This window comes from Dermacentor albipictus, chromosome 3 (assembly GCF_038994185.2).
Source record: "Dermacentor albipictus isolate Rhodes 1998 colony chromosome 3, USDA_Dalb.pri_finalv2, whole genome shotgun sequence".
NCBI lineage: Eukaryota > Metazoa > Arthropoda > Arachnida > Ixodida > Ixodidae > Dermacentor > Dermacentor albipictus.
The window spans coordinates 83,855,955-83,877,659 of record NC_091823.1 but is presented as its reverse complement, the minus strand read 5'-3'; the positions used below and the strand labels follow the sequence as shown (position 1 = coordinate 83,877,659).

Here is a 21,705-nt window from a genome sequence, read left to right as displayed (position 1 = left end):
TACGACATTTACATTATTTCTGAGGGTTGAACAGACTTCATCTTCATGTTTGCTCCTGTGAGTACGTCAGTACTGCACACATTGGCGATAGCAATGGATGCCGCATTCCGGACTTGCATAGAAAGGATTCCTAATGTAATGAGCTTCAGCCATTATGGTGACACACCTGAAGGGTGTGCAATTCTCAGAGCAGGTGGCCTGTTCAACGTATGTTGACACTTGGGCCTTGAGTCACGTCACCAACGATACTAATCAGAGCACGCTGTTGTCCTCAGTGAGCTGCAGCGGGCCGGCTCATCAGGGCACCCTGCAGCCATCGGATACTACATGCAACTGTAGTGGCTAACTATGTGCTCGACAGGACTGGAGAGCTCATATTTTTAGTCTGGCCATGCTATTTGGGGCAGACTGGCCTTGTCCCACAACAGCTTGATTGATGGATAGTAAGCACATCGAAATTGTGCATTTTGTGCAATGGCTCAATATGAAGCGAAGTCTGCCAAGGCATCTAGCCAGGATCAGCCAGGAGTGAGTGCGCACCTGCAAGCTTACATCTGGCCTGACCTTACATTTCGTATGGTTCAAGGCTCGTTGAGTGTTCAAAACTAATTGAAATTAGCAAGACCCATTGGCTGCGACACTGATAAGCAGTGTGGCCAAATTTTCATTCCTACGCTGGAGGGCACGGCCAAGCATTAGCAAATGATAGTATGATAATCGTACTTCCAGAATTGGGCAATTCTTATGAAAATTCAGAACATTAATTTTCGCTTACTTCAGCCTGTTTATTAAACTGCGAGAATAAATATACGCAATAACAGTAGGAAGAAGTGCACTAATCCCAATACCCGTTTTGATTGATGTTAAGTATTGGCCGATAGCAGCTGTGTATGGCAATATACTATGACAAAATATGGCAGCCCCAAAGAGAGTGAGGAGGCTTTTTTTGAATCGAGAATTTTTGAGAAAAAAGGGACCTCACGCTCTTCTTGTGAGCTCTACATGTCGCACACGACTGCAAAATTTAGCTAAGATGTTCACAGCAACATTTGCTTTCTGCAAGCTTTGTTTTTTCACCAAGCCTAAGGGGTTGTTTAGGACCCCTTTAAGATTGTATTTGATATAGTGGTTCTTGTGAGGAACAGTGTAGCTATTAGTACATCTATCACAAGATTAGTGGCATGCTTTTGTATAGATATTGCAATCTCTGTATTTTGGCAATTTTTACTGTGCTGCCAGTGCTTTTTTTTTTTTCAAAGATGATTTTTCACCTTTTTGTTGTTTCTGCATTCTGCATTGAATTTGCGCATTCTTCAGTCTATTGGTTAAAAGAAGTTGAATACTGTTTCGTTCATGCTTGTTGCGTACATGTTACAATACAATGCAGGCAATCATCTGTCGCCTAGCAGATGTTGCACCCGGTCTTTGGACGTTGAAGGCAACATCTCTTCTGAGGGAGATGGTTCCTTCGGACCTTGATCTGCTGCTCAAGGTGTGTCATCATTCCTCAATTTTCACTTGTGTTTGGCCATCGGCATCAGCCTTGAGCAACCCATCACTGCTTGATTATGTGTGACTGCAAAAATGCCTTAATGTAAAGAGTGAAACAGACTACTCAGTCTATTCTTCAATGAAGGTTTTATACATTTTACCACAGTTTAACAAAGTAATTTTACATTGCAGTTTCAATTTAATGAAGCCACTGTGCATAACATGCATGTACATGTGTCCTGGTAATGAGAGAGAGAGAGAGAAACAGGCAGGCATGTCTTTCTGCATTACTAGCAAGTGAAACAGGCTGTGCATAACACTTTCAGCTCTTGTAAAACGTGTAGCTTGATCCTTTAAATTTTTATTTTTCTTTCATGGAGATGTGGACATAGTAGGTGGGGTTTCTAGAATGCAGAGATCACTTGCTTTGTGGTCTGTGTTTTGTGACCAGCACAGAGGTGCGTTTTGTTACCAACATCTTGAACCACACATGACTCATATACTCTTGAGAACACTTGTGTGTTGAAAATAAACTTAAAGGTAACCAGAAACAAAGTGTGAAACTGTGAAGGTATGTTGGCACTGGAGTGAGTGCTTTGGGCTGCAGGGTTTTTTAAATGATTTTAACTGTTGCACAGTTTTGCAGGCTATTGTCTTTCAGATCATTCTAGGTTCAGAGCTCAGCTACATTGCATTAAAATCTTGCATCACAATTATCCGAGCCAAAATGTATAGGCATTATATGTACTGTACACCATGTGCAAGAAGCAAAAGTTTGAAGTATGGGGAGATCTTGCACCATAGGCTGTGACCATTTTCTTTGAAAGCTTCACTTGTATTTTTAATTGGCTTCAATTAACCAAAAATTGCAGTGAAGTTTAACATTTTTGTGTTTTCTGTTCCTGCATTCAGGTTGTTAGGCCAGCAAAGGATGGCTCTGAACCACTGGTGGCCATGTTCAAACGCATTGGGCCAAACAACGAACTCGTGTCTGTCAACACATCGCTGGCAGTGGCTTTGGAGTCTTCAAAGTGAGCCCAATGAGAAATTTGACAACTGAAATGCAGATCAAAGTTCCGACTGGCTTCATGCCTACCTGAAAGCAGTTTTTTTATTTTGCACTTGTTTTGAAATAATAATAGAGTAACAGCTCGCCAAGTTACTGTTGTTCGAGTGATTCTGTGAAAATTTTAGAGCATAACACCACGAAAAGTGCATGTGGCAACACAAGATATGCACATGGCAACACGAGATAAGATTACATATGTAGCTACATTTGAACCTCATGGTAACAGTGTGCCTCAATTTAGCTAAATTCACAATGAATCTTTTTTCTTTTTAAATGCATAGTAACATTCACAATCTTATTGTAGATTGCCAAGTTTACTTATTTTACATTCACACTTGATTTAGGGCAAAACTGATTTTAAAAGAATACAAACACAGATGCTGACTGAATTCGCAGACTGATTTTTTGGACATGTCGCTAATTCAAGCCCACCTGCAGCAGCAACACCAACTTAAGGTGTGGATGTGTAGCGGCAACTGAAGTTCTGGCTGCCAGTACATGAATACTTGGAACATTTCTGTCTGTGGCGCAGGTCATTTTTGCTGTGACTGTGGCTCATGCTGCCTGTTTACAGTGTCCTTACAGAACAAAATCGGTGAAGCAATAAACAGTCAACGTGTTGAATAACAAATTTTGGTATTTTTTGGTGTTTACTGTAATATTCTTTATATTCTGAAGTTGGCAGGCCTGTATGTACTGTATGTATCCTTTGACCTAGTTTCAACTTAACAAAGGTCTTCTGCATCATATGCATGCTTTGGGGCAAGGAACATGGTAGAAATAGCCGAGATCTTGCCATTTGCTTGTGTTTCCCCTCGCACATTTGCCATCAAACACAATAGTTAATAAGCAGGTGCAATGTTGCGCTTAGGTGCCTTTGCGACATGGAGGGCAGAAAAACTAGAAGGAAATACAGTCAAATTTCAGTTTAATGAACACAGGTGTAGCGAACTAAACATAAAATTTGGTTGGACATGCTTTGTTTCAGTGAGTACAGTTAAACCTCAATACAACGAACTTCATTATAATAAAATTCTTGATATGACGAAGTATTTACCTTTCACAACCTCTTGTCCATAGAACACCATGTATTTAGAACCTCAATTTAACAAAGTGTGTTTATATGTGATTTCAGTATAACGAAATTTCACTTCTGCCGCAAGGGAATGCCCAGACAATAAATGGAAACTTCCGTGGATGCACATGTTCAAATGGTTGAATTACAAGTGGCTGCTTGCAAACGCTCCTCTAAGCGGGAGGCCACAAGAACCACAAGAGTGATCGCGAAGTGGAGTCGCATCATGTTCCGTATAAAGTCCAAGTGCGATAAGATATCGTGCCCTGCACACTTTCTGCTTTAGGTGTGAGTGAAAGCATGCGAGGGAGAGACAAGAAAGATGGTGACTTCTCGAGTGCCACCTTCTCGCGCAAGCAAAGGGGACAGGGAGAGGCGAACGAGCTCGTGGTAATGCAATCAAGCATGTGTGATGGGCGGGAGAGGGTGGGCGGGCGCACGTTAGTTGATGGGCATCTAGGTCGTGGCTGCGCATAGCTGTAAGCACTGCTGAATGCATACGCATCTGCGCACCCTGCTTTAAAGGTAACCTGCCCCGTGTGCAATGAGCGGGTGTGCCGAGAGGATGTGGCATCATGTAAGCTGTCTTACAGAGCGTTTAGTATTGGAAGTTGTGTAATCTCGAGTTTCGGCAACCCGTTGGAGCAAGAGGCAGAAGAAGCATTTGGTCCCCGCTGCTAGAGCTTTTCATGATAGCATCGTCTCAGTGCGGGCAATGCTATCAGCCGCGTGGGCGGAGTGCACGGGAAAGCATGGCTAGCTTCACCTAATTCGTATCGCTGACTCCCAAATTCATCAGAATGAATTGTTTTCTCATTGAAATTTTCTTTTTGCGATTGCCTGATAATTCGGAAAATTCTGTGGCCCCTTTCTGTGTAAGAAAAATCGATCGGCGACTCTACTTATTTGCGTAAAAGGTCAAATTTCAATACAAGGAAATTTCTATATGAAGAAGCAAATTGCTGATTTTACCTACTTCGTTATATCGATTTTTAACTATTCTTCTGTAATAGCGAAACCAAAAATGCTAGATTGGAGGCAATATCGGTTAAAGCGAAATGAATATTTGTTCACTCACAGCTCAAGGTATGCATTCTAATTGCAAGAATATCGAATACCCAGAGACTTGCAATGGCACATTCTGAATGTGTGTACATGTTTTTACTGGTGGCTGGACGTTTCTTCACCCAGCTAGCCGACGAGCTGATCCCATTGGATTGTACCAATCGCATAATTGTGTATTAATGACTTGTGTCAAGCGTGTGTTTGTAATTTGGAATTTTTAAGTACCACTATATAGGATATAATAAAGATATTATTTTCATGTCGTATGTAAATTAGCCATAGTGAGCTTGGACTATTTCATGTCACAGTCTTGATTGAAACGCAGTCTTAAAGAATTAAAAGCCACAGAGTAAAATTTCCAGTGTGTGGGAAGAAGGAGCCTTTTGTTACTGCTAGTGGCGCTGCTGCCTTATGGCCGCACTTCACCCGTAAAGGTTAAGGTACCGGGAAAGGCTAATATATTTTGGTGTTGACACAGGCCTGTGTGATCGGCGTTGCTTTTACAAACATGTCCTGTTCTGCACAGCCTTCAAGCAAATTCTAACGATGCACCCGTGCAAGTTCTGTAATTTCAAAGGGCTGTAACTTGGAACACCTTATCACTGTGCTTTTTTTTTCATATTTGTTTGCATTAATGCTCTATCATGTTAGTCTTCTGCACAATTTTGTAGTTTGCTTTATATAGTTGGAGATCAATTATTGCCATGTTGTAATGAACTCAGGCTTGGTTGCAAAAGAATGAAGTACACATTGTGTGTCGGAACTGAGCTGACATGAAGTTATTTGAGTTCTTACTGTAGCGTAGGAGTCATTTGCCGACTGCAGGAGGCCTCAAGCCTTTGTCGAACCTTTCCCCCATTCTCGTGCCCTAGCAAAGGTTCCACAACCATGTTGACAAATTTTGTTGAAGCATGTCGCTACAGTGAGACAAAAAAAATCTCAAAATTTCTGCTAAATTTTGATGCCAAGCCACTAAAATTTTCACTAGAGCTTTTAAGTGAATTTTTAGTAGTTTAGGCATTCTAGGACAGTGTAATATAGCTGAAGTGGCAGAAATCACCTTCCGAAACATTTCACATTTGTCTAATGTTCATGCAGGGGACGAATAAATTGTGAAGTTGGTGAATTTATCAGCACGGTATATGTAGAGGACTTTTTCATAGCAATGGACAATGACAGGTGAAATTCTGTGTTTACCTTCGGATTGCGAAGTAACAAACACAGCATGATTCAAATGAACGTGAGTTATCTGATCTACCTATCGCCAAAAGGGACTTGGTCCACATTATATCTGCAAATTTTCTAGTATTCGGCGCTCGTAAAAAAAAAAGGTAAATTCTGCGACATGCACTTGGTTGTCACTTGCACCCCTTGATATACACCCAAAAGCTCCGTGCAGTGTTGTGTCCAAAAGCCATGAAGAAAGGAAGCAGTATGTCCAGACTGGTGCGAACGAGCCCTGCTGCTCCAATAGCTATGCCTTTCTAGAGTCAGTCTGCCTTATCATATACCTACTGTGTTCTAAACCTCACTATAAAGTCATTGCAATAGGTTTTTGTAAACTTATTGACTGCTATGCTTGCAAATATTTGCCAGTAGAACATATTTAGTGAATGTGCTGAACATGTAGTGTTATGGCCCATTCATATAAATTAAGGAAAAAAAATGTATTCATTTTGTCAGCACAATGTGAATTTGGTAAAGGCCACCATGCTGCGAAGGATAGTATGAAGACTACTGATGTGAAAGCAACCATTGGGCTTCATCACCGTCACAGCGCTCACGCATCGTACAGCCAGTTTTGGCCGCTTACAGTAGCTTTTGAATAATGAAGTGCATTCTAGAAGGCCATTTTCAAAACCTTCCTCATTTTGATGTCGCCAAAATGTCGCGAATTTTTTGTCACATCACTAGAAATGTCACCAGTTGCTTCATCTAAAAATGTGTCGCTAAACGTGCAAGAAAGTCACTAAATCTAGAGACAGATATCAATAGCAACACTGGTCCATAGGACCTTTTGAACTGTTTGTCGAACTGGTTTGGAATGGCACCTTCAGCAAGTTCCAGTTTGAGTTCAGTTCCAGGATGGCGGAAAAATATTGGTATAGTTGTGTTCTGGATCAACTGAAAATAATGGTTCAGGTACGGTTCGATTCAACACCGTAGTTCAAACACACAAGACATGAAGTCTAGCATTGTCTGCTGCACAGTGGTGAGAAAAAAAAGTGGTCGTAGTGATGTGTGTGCCAAGTTTTAATAGTGGGTTTAAGCCCTATGCATGAGGCCAGCTGCAGTACAGTCTACGCTCGTTACAACGGACCTGCGTACAACAGACTTTCAGATGTAACGGACCATATTTCAGCCTTAGTTGTTCTACCTTATTTATTAATGCAACAAAACTTGCTTTTAATGGGCTGCACTACAACGGACTATTGGCTACAGCGGATGTAATTAGCGGCAATTTTTGTCAAAATTGGGCGTATGAAATGGACTTTTGCTATGTCGACACATGCTGGCAACTGATTTGTGAGAGTCAGCCAACGATTGCGGCTCAGTATCTTGCGCATGCGCAAGGAATGGAGGAAAGCAGGGCGGAAGCGCGCAGTCTATCGCCTGTGAGGCATGGGGGGAGGCGAGGGAAAGACTACTGTGGTGGCTGCTGTTACTGGTGCGGCTGTGTGGGTGACTTATCTTGAAAGCGATCTGCAATGTGGACAAAGCACGCGGCCGCAGCTGCAGTATCTTGAAAGCGATCTGCGATGCGGACAAAGTGTGCACCCACACGGGCGTCGTATCTTGAAAGCTATCTGCGATGTGGACAAAGTGCGCGCCAGCGGGGGTGCCGTATCTTGAAAGCGACCTGCGATGTGGACAAAGTGCACGCCCACGCGGGCGCTGTATCTTGAAAGTGATCTGCGATGTGAACAAAGTGCGTGCCCGCGCGGTCCTTATCTTCAAAAGGATCTGCGATGTGGACAAAGTGCACCTTGTGCCGGTAGCTTCGTATGTGCTGTGCTTTCGACGTTTAGTTCATGTTGAAGCGAGAGAAGCACGAAGGTCAATTCGCTCGCTACTGTTGCCGCACTTGCTTAATTTGCTATCGCAATCGATGCTTTGCCTTTCGGGCGAAACTGACTTTTTTGTTTTTGGACATTCATTGCGCACTCTTTGCAGTGAAGTTAGACATTGTGACAAAAGTTTGGTAGTGAGGCGTCTCGGATATTTTGGACCTTCGACAAAATGGACATTTTTTGTACGCAGGTCCGATTATCAGATTCCGTTGTAATGAGAGTCCACTGCATTACTCTCTTTGATATGTCCCTGTTTGCTATCATGCATTACATGCATTATTTAGCAAGGTTCATGTGCCACCATATAGGATACAGTTAAACCTCAATATAATGAAGTAGGTAAAGTCGGCAATTTGCTTTGTTATATCAAAATTTTTTTGTATTGAAATTCGACCTTCTATGCAAATAAGTACAGTCGCTGATCGATATTTCTTGCACGGAAAGGCACCGCAGAATTTTCCGAGTTATCAGGCAGTCGAGAAGAGCAGATTTGAATAAAAAAAACTGTTCATTTTTATTAATCTAGGAACCGGTGATGGATGATATGGCTTCATTCCACATCGACAATATCTTCACATAGGCAGTACAAATTAAGCGAAGCCAGCCACACTTTCGCGTGCCACGCTGCGGCGGCTGATAGCATCGCCCGCACTGGGACGACGCTATCACGAAAAATGCCGGCAGCGGGGAGAGAATGCTTCATCTGCCTCTCACTCCAACAGGTCACCGAAATTCGAGATTATGCAACCTTCAATACATAATGCACGTGGAGGAAGCTTACGTGATGCCATGCTGTCTCGTCACACCCACTCCTTACACACGCGCCAGATTACCTCTATAACAGGATGCGCGGCTGCATATACACTCAGCCACACTTACAACCATGCGCAGCCACGGCCAAGATGTGCACCAGAAATAGTGACGCACGTCAACGTCATCCCCTGCCCCGCCCCTCGCACACGTTTCATTGCTCCCCTGCTCCTCTTTCCCTTTGATCACATGGAGAGGCGGCACTCGTGTGTGAAGCCACCATTTTTCTTTCTCAGCTTCACACACTTTCACTTGCACCTAAAGCACAAAGTGCACGGGACTCAACAGGATCTTGTTGCACTTGGACTTTATACGGAACATGATGCGGCTTGACTTGGCAGTCGCTATTGTCACGCTGTGCATGATCGGAGAGGTGTGTTTGCAAGCAGCCGCTTTGTAATTCATTCATTTGACCATCTGCGTCTCTGAAAATTTCCATTTCTTGTGTTGACATGTTATATAGAGAATTACGTTATAATGAAGTTTGTTATATCGAGATTTAACTCTTTAATGAAGGCAGTATTTCTGTGTCATACGCATTATATTGAAATCGCATATAAGCATACTTCATTACATTGGTGTGCTATGGACAAGAGGTTATGAAAAGTCAAATATTTTGTTATATTGAGAATTTTCTTATAATGAAGTTCGTTATATCGAAATGTAACTGTATAATGAAAGCAGTACTTTTGTGTCGTATGCGATTGAGCTTGGGCTGTGTCATGTCACAAGTCTTGAAGCATAGTCCTACAAGATGACTCAACAGGATCTTATTGCACTTGGACTTCATAGGGAACATGATGCGGCTTGACTTGGCCGTCGCTGTTGTCACGCTGCGCATGATTCGAGAGGTGTGTTTGCAAGCAGCCGCTTTGTAATTCATTCATTTGACCATCTGTGTCTGTGAAAATTTCCATTTCTTGTGTTGGCGTGTTATATAGAGAATTACGTTATAATGAAGTTTGTTATATCGAGATTTAACTGTTTAATGAAGGCAGTATTTTTGTGTCGTACGCATTATATTGAAATCGCATATAAGCACACTTCATTACTTTGGTGTTATATGGACAAGAGGTTATGAAAAGTCAAATAATATCGAAATGTAACTGTTTAATGAAGGCAGTACTTTTGTGTTGTATGCGATTGAGCTTGGGCTGTGTCATGTCACAAGTCTTGAAGTATAGTCCTACAAGATGAAAAGCCACCATGTAAAATTCCCAATGTGTAGTGTGTGGAAAGGAGGATATTTTTGTTAGTGCTGGTGGTGCTGCCAGCAGTCATTGTCATGCATTGTGGCCTCACTTGCTAGTTCAGCAAACGAGATATGAAGTCTATTGTTGGCTGCTATGCAATGATGAAAAAGTAAGTGGTTGTAGTGATGTGTGCATCAAGTTTAAACAGTGGGTTTAAGCCCTTTGCACGAGGCCAACTGCAGCATTGCTCTCTTTGGCACATGCCTGTATGCTATGACGTATTACGTGCATAAGAAAATATGGCTAGTGTGCTTGATCGCGAAGCTATCACTTGAGTCTTTTTGTGGGATTCAATTGGTCAGTGCTTACTGACAAGGCTTACTGAGAAGCTTGTGAAGCTTTTTGGACTGCTGAAATTTACTAATCTCACCTTGAAGAGGCATTGAAACACTTCTTGGTTATAGTAATAAAATGTTGCCTATGTGTATAAGAGGCTCCTGTAAACATGTAAGACCAATACTAATTCACTGCCCCCACAAAGGCGTCTGCGTCGGTAGGCGTTTGGCGTGTTGCGACACCACGCACCCGAGCACATAAAGGTTGGCCCTTCCCGCGCCAAGCTGTACGTGGCTTTGCCGTGTCCGGGAAATAGGGTTCCCGGGGGTTTAGCAGACTGATGCTGAGTGTTTGGACCTTTATGGCCCCTCGGCAGAGGCAATACACCTCTTTGGCCTCTGCTTCACATTGACGGCACCTCCGGACTGACCCTTCCGGGAGAAATTGGCAGTCACCTTTTCCTGTCCTCTTCCTCCATGTGGCTTTTTTTTTTTCATACCTGTCCTGTCTTCTTGTATCTTCTATTCACTTCTAATTTTTGTAGATGACAAGGGTGAACCTTGTGTGGCTGACTTACCTTGGTTATGTCGTATATTAGGTTATAGTCTCAATGTACAGCTGGCATGGGTTGGACTTGTTGGCAAGTTTCTGTCCCATCCCCTCGTTGGGCTCCATGGTGGGCGGCTGGCACCGTGGCCGAACAACACAACTTCTACATGGCTCCTCCTTTTCGAAAATGATCGCCCCTCTTATAAAAGAGGGCAGACTGAAGCAGCTAATTTTTTTCGGAAAAGAAAAGTAACCTTCCCAAAATACCATGTACTACATAGTGAAGTAGAAGAAAAGCCAGCAAGAATGTTATCTCCAGTCACAGTATCCAAGTCCTTGACAGAAGCCTTAGGCCCTGGCTACCAGCTTTCCAAAATGTCCAATGGTGATTTGCTGCTTGAACTTTGAGACAATGTACAATACTCAAAACTGTCAAACATTTGCATCCATTGGCGACATCCCTGTTTCCGTCACATCCCACCGATCCCTCAACACTGTCCGTGGTGTAATATCAGAAATAGATTTCGTACACTTAACAGAAAAGTAGATGCTTGAAGGGCTCACTGACCAAGATGTCATAGATGTTCATCGGATCAAAATCCAGAAGGACAACAAAGAAATTTACACAAAACACCTGATCCTCACGTTTAACAGCAACACCCCCTGAATCAATAGAAGTCGGCTACTTGAAATTAGACATTAGACTAAATTCCCAAACCCCGCAGATGCTTCAGTTGTCACAAGTTTGGCCATGGCTCACAGAGTTGCCAGGGCCGCCATACTTGCGCAAAATGTGCTTCAAGGAACATTTGAAAACCAAAGAGAACATTTCATTCAAAGAAGCTAGAAGGCGTATTGCGCTAACAAACACATTCTCCTTCAAAGGAAGAAACAAAAATCTTAAGCGAACATTTCATTCAAAGAAGCTAGAAGGTCTATTACGCTAACAAATACATTCTCCTTCAATGGAAGAAACAGCTTTGCCGATGTGGTGCAACGGGACGTAGCACCACACCAGCCTGCGGCGCCTGCTCAGGCCACGGTTACCGGGCCACCCACGCCCCAGGCAGAGACAGCGCAAGCTGCCCTACCACCTGCCAAACAGGGCCTGCCGGCCCCTCAGTCAGCAGCCCACAAGGTTCCTCCCCAATGGGAGAGGCCTGAAACACACACCCGTGGCTTTGTTGAGCTCCAGTGCCTCGGGAGAGGCCATGGAGACAACTACCAGTTTGCTCTCGCTACCGCGGAGGCACAACTTTCTCGAAAAAAAAGAAAAAAATCCGATAACAAACTTTCAAAAACGAGGAACTTAATTGCTTTTAGCCACATCCCCCTAATATAATTAAACATGGCGTTCCTGATACATTGGAATTGTCATGGGATTATTCAAAACTACAGTGGCATAAAAAAGGTGACCACACCTTAAGAACATTTAAAAAAATACATTCTTTTGTTGTGACAGAGAACAAGCGAGTAGGCTCTCTGGAGGTGTTGCAATCATAGTGAAAAATGGTGTTGCTACTCATGAAATCAGGCTTCAACGAAATATAGAGCTATTAAAAACTACAGTGACATAAAAAGATGACCACACCATAAGAACATTTTTAAAAAATACGAAGTCTTTCGTTGTGACAGAGCACAAGCGAGTAGGCTCTCTGGAGGTGTCGCAATCATAGTGAAAAATGGTGTTGCTACTCATGAAATAAGGCTTCAAACGAAATGTGGAGCTGTAGCAGTGACCGTTCTTGATTTTTAAGACAATTACAATATGTACTATGTATCTTGAACCACATGTAAATGTGACACTTCATGATTTAGAAGCACTATTTAAACAGATACCAGAGCCACATTTAGTAGTAGGGGATTTTAATGCGCACTCCTTTTTGGGGCAATGACCAAACGGACACTAGAGGCCGTATCCTAGAAAATTTTATCTAATGATGTCTGCCTGCTCAATACAGGAAAGCACCCACCCCGCAGGGGCGTCTGCATCAGCAGGCGTTTGGTGTGTTGCGACACCACGTACCCGAGCACACGAGGGTTGGACCATCCCGCGTCTAACCGTGCTCGGCTTAGCCATGTCCGGGGAAAAGGTGATCTTGGGGGTTGAGTCAGTGCCGGGTGTTTGGACCTTTATGGCCCCTCAGCGGCGGCAACACACCCTTTCGGCTTCACGTAGATGGCACCTCCAGACTGACCCACCTGGAGGAAATCGGCAGTCGCCTTTTCCTGTCCCCCTCTTCAGTATTTTTCTTTCCCATCTTCTTTCTTTTACTCTCCTATTGTCTTTTCTCTTCCGTCACTTCCCATTTTTCCTAGGAAGCTTGGTTTAACCTTGTGTATGTGCCCTCCCTTAGGTATAATAGGTTATAGTGGCAATGTACAGTTGGCGCGGGCAGCTTTATGCGTTAAGCGCTGCAGCGTCCCCTAGTTGGGATCCGTGGTGGGTTACCATCATTGCTGCCGAAAAGAATCCGACCTACTATGGGAACACCAGCACTTCCCCCGCATACTTGATCATCACGCTCAAAAGAGTGGACGCACCGATGAATTAAACACTTGTTTCAACCGACTAAAAGAGACTTATCCAAAATATTATGTTGTACACAGTGAGAACTCTGAAAAACAGGCCAGATTCATTTCTCCATTCATAGTTGCAAAATCTTTGACCAAAGCCTCAGGGTCAGGTTATAAAGTGATGAAAATGGCTAGCGGAGACCTTCTTCTTGAGATCCATCAGAAATATTGGTACAAGAAGCTCAGCAGTCTTGTGACGCTTGGCAACATACCACTCTCTGTCTGCCTCTTTGCTTAATAATAATGCCAATAATGTCTGCCTGCTTAACACGGGAAAGCACACATATTGCTCTCTGAGCTCAGGAAAAATGAGCTGCTTAGATTTATCTTTTATTTCTCCATCAGTTTTTAACGATATTAAATGGGATGTTCTTGACAAACCCCTACGGAAGCGATCACCTTCCTGTAAAAATTAACTTATCATCCCCACCACAAATCATCCCAAGCAAACTACACCGTCAGAAGCTACACTTAGCAAACTGGGCACTGTTTCGAGAATAGGCCAGCCTGGATAAAGTTTTCTCATGTAATCTAAATGCCGACGATCTAAATCAATTGTTCCCAACCTGTATTATTACTGCCGCGCGGCTAGCTATTCCTCAGTCCTCAGGAGTAGTTCGAAATAATCACAAAATCTGGTATACGCAAGAATGTAGGAAAGCAAGAAAGAAACAAAACAAAGCCTGGGGGATATTCCGCAGATACCCAACACACGATAATCTAGTAAATTTTAAAAATTTGAAAGCCAATGCACACCGCGTGCGTCGCGATGCCAAGAAAACTTCCTGGAAGCATTACATATCATCTGTCAACAGTTCAATCACATCCGAAAATATGTGGAAACAAGTCCATAAATTAAATGGCAGATTTTCCCCGTTCACAATTTTGTTTTTAACAGCCTCCGGCACACAAACAAGTATAGAGGAACAGGCGGACGTACTAGGGAAACATTTCTCTGATGTTTCGAGTTGCTCACACTACACACACTCGTTCCTGAAGTACAAACATACATCCGAAAAAAAAACAAAGAATTCCTACAAGTGGCAGTACAAATGAGCCTTATAATACACTAATTACACTTCAGGAAATCCAAAAAGTACTATCCGCCAGTAAACAGACAGCACCCGGCCCTGATGAAATATATTATGAAATGCTGGCTCATCTCTCAGAAGCTGCTGTAAATGCACTTTTGCAATTCTTCAACAAAATATGAGTATTGGGAAAAATACCGGAGGCTTCGAAAAGAGCAGCGAGTGTACCGTTTCTGCAGCCTGCAAAACCACCAATCACCCCTAGCAGTTATAGGCCCATAGCTCTTGCAAGTTGTCTCGCAAAATCATTCGAAAGTATCCTGACCATTAGGCTGATGTAACTCTTAGATCACATGAACTCCTTGACATCCACCAGTGTGGATTTAAAAAAGCATGTTCAACAATTGACCATCTTGTGCGCCTAGAAAATGCAGTCCCAGAAGCATTCGTACATAAGAAACACTCTCTAGCAGTCTTCGATATCGATAAGGCTTGTGATACCACCTGGAGGTTTGGTATTCTCCGCAATCTAGCAGAACTTGTTATCCGCGGTAGGATGCTGAATTGCCTCAAAGATTTCCTGTCCGACTGTTCATTTCATGTACGCCTGGGTGCAACTCGTTGGAAGAAGTTTGTCCAGGAGGATGTAGTGCCACAGGGTTGTATTTTAAATACAACACTTTTCATAGTAAAAAATGAACCCCATTGCAAAAATCATTCCGAGGTCCATTATGTATTCTGCATATGTCGATGACTTTCAAATAGCATGCACATCCTCCATCTTGCCAACGTGCGAGAGACGGATACAACTCACATTGAACAAACTCGATTTGGGCAGACAGAAATGGATTTAAGTTTTCACCACAAAAGACAGTTGCTGTTCTCTTCTCACTTAAAAGAAGCCTACAGGTTGACCCCATTCTGCACATTAAAAAAAAAAAATGTACTTCCAGTAAAGAATGAGCAAAAATTTTTAGGTATAACTTTTGACAAAAAGGTCACATTCTTACCACACATAAACACCCGCAGAAAAAAAGCTTTTCAGTCGCTGAATATATTCTAAGTACTGTCATGTAAACACTGGGGGTCTGATAGAACATGCCTTCTACACATTTATCACACTTTGGTATGTACGTCCTTAGATTATGGCTGTATAGTGCATGGTTCAGCAAGACCGTCATACTTTAAGAAATTAGGCCCAGTACATAACTCGGGCTTCCGTATTTCATGGGATGCATACTGAACATCTCCTATAGGCAGCCTTTATGTAGAAACAAACGAACCCGCACTAGAATGTAGAAGAGCTGCTCTAACCTGTGCATACATTCTTTAGGTACAATCTCTACCAAAATACATTTGCTATCCACTTGCAACAAAGTGTCCTTCCAGAATAATATACAACAACAAACCACAAACTACTAGACCACTGCTCCTGCAATTTGAAGAGATGTGTTGGAACCTTGACGTAAACACATTACCTGGCATTGCCCACAGACATGACATGACCCCGTGGTTTGTCTTTCCCACAGCTTGCGATCTCACTCTAACACAGTTCCGCGAAGCACAAGCTCCACCACAACACCTTATTCAAGAATTCCTTGCACTAGAGGAACACTACACCAGTTTCACGGACTTTTATACTGATGGTTCTAAAACAACAGGCCATATCGGAAGTGCAGTTGTTTAAGGGAACTGGGAAGAAGCAGTAAGACTTCCGCAGTGTACATCCATCTTCACTGCTGAATGTTAACCCCATTTCTATAGCCACAGAGAAAATAGTAAAGGAGAACGTTACAACTGAGCATTTATTTTTTCAGACACTATTCCTGGGTTACTTATCTTTCACATGTATATTCTGAATTTCCTTTGGTATTAATGTTTTTGTAGATATCATGTTTATTTATTGTTATTCTTATCAACTGGCAGTAAAAATGGTGCTTTCTAGAATTTTTGTTTTAGCTAATACATTTTTTTGTCTGGCAATATATGTTTTTGAAAAGAGCATTTCATTATGCACAATATGCTATGCTGCAATGTGTGCTGGAATATTATTTGTAGTGGTAAATAATTATTTTCCAAGGCCTATAAGCAACTCGACCATTTTCTCGTGGCAACTAAAGAGTTAACGCCTGCTTCACGTCCGCCACAGGTCAGCCCGGTATTAGAGAGGTTTAGCTTGTCCGATATTCGGGTAACCGCAGGCAGACGGAGCGTTGGGGCGGAGGTGTAAACGGGAGCGGCCTGCATGGTGCCGCCACCTGGTGGCACAGAGCTCAAACAGACAAAAACAGCTGATATTGCTGTAACCAAGTGTATTTTACTTTGCTGCGTGTATAAGCTTTTGGCAGGAACACGATTACGCCAGTGTCTGGGAGTGTTAGCCAGCACCACCACTCACAAACCTTGGTGGCAGATGTGGAGCATCCTTTCTCCTGCAGGTGTCACGAGTACATGATCTATCTCGGTGAAGGCAGCTGGTCAGTAAACCCACACATGCTGCCTGAAGGCATAAAATCTGCCGGATTTGAGAACCTTGCTATGTAATGAATGAAAAGAAAGGAAACCGCAGGATGTGGGTTCTTATGCCACCTGCTGCCAATTGTTTTTTCATCCACTTTCATTTCAACCTAACCTGCGCAGGTGAAGTGATGCGTGGGGGGCATGGCTTTATGACTACTAGACAAGTTGATGGATAAATGCTTGCTAAAGTTGATGACACAGTGTACTGGGTTTGAGGTGGTGTAACTGTCTGTTCACATGCAGCATACAAACTCAAGGTTGGGTTCCTGCTACAGCATTATGCTACTGAAAGCAAAATTTGCTTAACTGCACTAAGATGCAATCTTGGTGGGCCTATAAAGTAGCAGACGACATGAAAACTTACCTTTAGGGGTCATTGTGCCTGTGCATATTTACTTCAATGTGCAACCATGGCAGCTGCACTGGCGCTACACAGAGTGCAGCCACGTGTTCACATGCTCAGCAATGTTTTGTGGCCGGTTGCACTCTGTCAACATGAGAGAAAGAGCTGCCCAGAATATTTTGTCACGCTTTTTGTGGTGGTGCAGAACTGGATATTAAAGAGAAGCTTTCTTTGCCTCTTCCTTCAACTTTCCACTGCTGCTGCTGTCTGCCACACTGTGGTAGGAGATGGTTCAGATCATGTGTATGCATGTCATAAGTGCGGCAGAGAGTAAAAGCAATGTGAGAAACTCATTTGAACCTTTGCACCGTGTCAAATGTGCAAAGCCCTGAGTCCTCTGGAGCTCCCTGGGCGTCGCCGCATTAGCCTCTTGACAGCTGCAATTATCCGGGACACCTGCAAAATCATTGCAGAAATTGCAGCGCTTACCTTTCTACTTACGTGCAAGTCCAGAGGGAAGCTAGATAGAATGGAAGAGAGGAGGGGGAGAGGAGACACAGCCTGGGTAGAACAGGCACAGTTGCAAGACGAGTGAGTAGCAGCCTTGCCGCCTTTCACTCGCAGTTCCCGTGCAAGCAGGGGGGAGAGGGGAGATTTGGAAAAGGTGATGTGTAAAGCGCAAGGAGACGCTATTACTATAGACATGACAGCAGTTGCGGACAGACAGTATAAATTTAAGTTCAAGGTACGGTATGTTTCTGCTGTTTCTGAAAAATAAACGCCATTCAGATTTGTTAAGTGGACAACTTACGCAGGGCACGCAGAAGCAGGGCCGCAGTAAAGCACACTGTAAGGCCTAGGCGACGCTATGGAAGTGGTTGCACGTCAAATCAACACTTCTGTGCCCGCCGCGGTTGTTTCGTGGCTTTGGCGCTGCTCGAGGTCATGGGTTTAATCCTGACTGTGGCAGCCACGTTTCGATGGGGGAGAAATAAAAAACGCTTGTGCACTTAGATTTAGGAACACATTAGAGAGCACCACAGTGTCAAAATTAATCTGGAATCCACCACTACAGTGTGCCTCATAATTCGATTGTGGTTTTGACATGTATAGCCCCATAATTCAATTAAAGTTTAACACTTCTGCCCCAATGCGATATTCCATGTGAGGCAGTGACAGTGCTCAATCCTCTGAGAGGTTATGAAGTATGGTGCACAACAACGCCTCAAGCAAACACCTCCCCCTGTGTGTTAGCACTACTATGCGGACTAGCAGTAGTAGTGCACTCAAGGTAACATTTAACATCAACTCGGCACTCTTGTGTTGGACTAAAAGTTGAATAAATTAAACGTGCACCATCAACATCACAGCTAATTATTACCGATCAACGTGAACAGCACAAGAAGCTTCGCTTCCATCGATTCTCAAAGTGCGTGGAATCTGTATATTTTACTGTCTAATGAATATTTCTTTCACACCTGGTTATGCAAGTCAAGCATTCTTTTTTCAACCAACCGCTACTGTACGTTGTGATACATGGAAAGTTGCAGCTTTCTGTCATATGGCCATATGATTCAGGATGCTTCAAGTAAAGAGAAATCACACTTTTCTTTACAGGAATGTTAAAATGAAAAAGTTTTTAGCTACATTAGTAAGTTACCCTCCTACAACACCAGAAAAGCCACTCTTACTGTGACAGTCTGATTAGGCAGAAAATACCAAAAAATGACAGACAGGTGGTGATGTTTTCGTGGAGTTTCCACATGAGTTCAACATGATGCCACGAATTTTGATGTCTGCTTTGGCCTAGTTAATTTATCTGTAGAGGCAGACTACATTGTATTCTGAAGGAGCCAAAGACTGAACTTGGCAAGTTTCAAGAACTTTTACTGAGCCATAACAATGCCAAATTTGAAAAAGTACTTCGAAATCTGTGATATCACACTGACATACTGCTGCTGGCGCTTCGGCACAAAATTCTAAACGAATGGAACTTTGATCTTCATTTTGTTTTCTAATAAGTCAACCTATTAGCATTAAATGAATGAAAGGAGTCTTGAAATATATTTAATTAACCTAAACTGTATTAGTATTTAAAGACAGAGTCCCCTTAAATTGCTGCTTATAGACATTTAAAAAGTTTGTGCAGATTGCCAATGAGAATCACTACCATGTGAATACCTGCCAACTTTTACTATTTTGTTGTAAAATGTCAGATTTTTATGCTTGTTTGTGATTGTCATAATGTCATCAGTAATTTCAGGATTTTTTCTTTTCTTTTCCAGTATAGTGAAAAACTGATTTCAAATTAATATTGACAGCCTCCGACCGACTTTCTTGCAGAGCCTGACCTTCCACATCCACTCGATTATTCAAACCTCCCTGAATCACCACCACCCATTCGGTAGAACCAGTGAATAACCGGCAACTTCTAATTCAGCTGTTGTTTATATTAATATTTCATGAATAAATTTCATAAATATTTCTGTTTGTGGTGCAAATCATTTGAGCTGTGCCTATCAGAGTGTCTGTTCATAGATAGCACTCCCACAGAATTCAGTTTACAGAATTTTGAAAAAAAAAACAGTGAAAATCTAGAGTAATAAGGCTAATTTATGTTTAGTATTTTTCATAAAATTTTACTGTTTTCTGGCTTGGACTTTTATTCTTTAAATTTTAGGGTCAGCATGTGTATGTGCATTGTTTTCAGTGACACATGCTGTAGCACTAAATTCAGTGGGAAAGAAAAAAATGAGAAAGGTGTCCTTACATTCTGGCGTTTTGCAGACAAGAAGAAAGAAAAGCCAAGCGAGTACCTGCCCTGACTCGGGTCTCCTCGCAAACCTTTTCTGAGAAAAAGGTAGAAGAGAAAAAGTTTGATGAGAAGAAAGCCGAAAGCAAGAAAACTGAACAGAAAAAGCCTGAAGCTGCCACTAATGGGTGAGTCTTGCTTCTGAGTCTCATGAGACAAAAAAAGCCTTGATTTCTGTTTCATAATTGGTCTAATTTTCCCTCAATAGTGTGAACAGTTTGCTGTGTGTGTGCACACAACAATGCTCCACTGTGATACGTAACCACTGCAAGTTTCATGTCATGAGCCCATTTTTTTAAGGCATACTTGCCATTGATGCATGGCTTTCTTGCATCACCCTGCTAAAATTACCTTTGGCGATTGCAGTGTCTATAAATAAACAAATGGATAAAATAATCATGTACTTTCTGTGCTTGAGGCCTAGTCGCTACTCTTTCCAAGTACAGTTGCATGTGCTCTTATGATATGTGTTGCACCAGTAATGTCTTCAGCCAGCGCCTTTCCTACGCATATGTTAAAGCTCAAAAGTTAACCCTTGGCAAATCAGTTTGGCAGATATTCACAATGTCTGGTATAAGATTCATGAAAGGGAAAAAGTGTCATGCATCTCGCAGTAGCAGAAGGCTACAAAGAACAGGCACTTGGGTTTCTCAAAAGAAAGCTTCGTTTTTTTGTTTTTTTTTTAATTTACTGCTTTCTTTTACTGCTTCATAGCTTTCCTCTGGGACACTTGTATGGGTTTACTGCAGCTCTGTGCTGCTGTCAGGTGGATGGCAATTTTCCCTTTCATAAATCTTCCTGCAGACCATGTGGATATCTGCAGAACTGGTTTGCCTAGGATTCAATTTTGAGTTTTACCCTATGAATAGCTGGTGTACCTTTAAATGTCTAAAACACTAGCCAGAGGATGTTAACTACTTGGGCAGGTTACCTTTAGTTTGAAGCAATCTTTCACAAGTCCTCATATTACTATAACATTGGTCTCCTTATTTGTTGCACCTTTGTAGGCCATAAATTCACTTTTATCTTGTATTTAGCAGAAGCAAAATTAGACCACCCTGAAGTTTGCCTGATATTGCTTTATTATGGCTTTCCAGCTGCTTATAATGGAAAGCTCCAAGAATGAAACAGGACCAGCACTTTTTTTTTTCATTTGTTCATTCTCCATTGCGAACCTGCACTAACTGCCCAAGTTTCTTTAATTTTCTGTGTTGGACATGTGTTTTATCGTCGCCTTTTACTTGTGAATGTTGCCATGTGGCCCACAGGGAGCCCTGCCTTATGTGGCTTTTTTTCTGGTTTGGAACCCCTGGTAGGACAGTAGGATATATTAAGTGTCTCAGCTAATATTGAACAAGCTTTAAAAAAAAAGTGAAGCCTTCCCAGTGGATGAAACCAGCTGTATGTATTTTTTTTTGGTATTGAGTAATTCGTATTGATTAATTAATAAACTTTAATTATTAACTTTATAACCATAATTACTAGCATACAAGATTTGCAGAGCACATTAGAAAACAGTGTTTTCTGTCATTAATGATGTGTTGCTGTTTGTTCAGCTCTTTAAGAAAACTGCAAAACATTTAAAGACTGCCACAGCCTGCCACTTGTGCACCACAGCATCCTTCTTTTTAAATATGAAAAAAGAAAGAACTATGTGAGAAGTAGTGCACTGTAACAAACTGAAAGTAATATTCTCAAATGTGTTCTATAAGCATTATATTGCCATTATGGTAATAAAGTTAAAAACTCAGTTAATCACCAAA

General features: G+C 42.2%; 1 protein-coding gene across 3 annotated transcripts in view; it reads left to right on the top strand.

Moving 5' to 3' along the window:
* Positions 1-21,705, top strand: part of LOC135898896 (tudor domain-containing protein 7B-like) — a 95,391-nt gene that overhangs the window by 51,643 nt on the left and 22,043 nt on the right. For all 3 annotated transcript variants that reach the window (XM_065428102.2, XM_065428104.2, XM_065428103.2), the window contains 3 exons: positions 1,388-1,492; positions 2,404-2,522; positions 19,918-20,070. In XM_065428102.2, the coding sequence (XP_065284174.2) occupies positions 1,388-1,492; positions 2,404-2,522; positions 19,918-20,070 (377 nt within the window). The remainder of the gene's footprint in view (positions 1-1,387; positions 1,493-2,403; positions 2,523-19,917; positions 20,071-21,705) is intronic.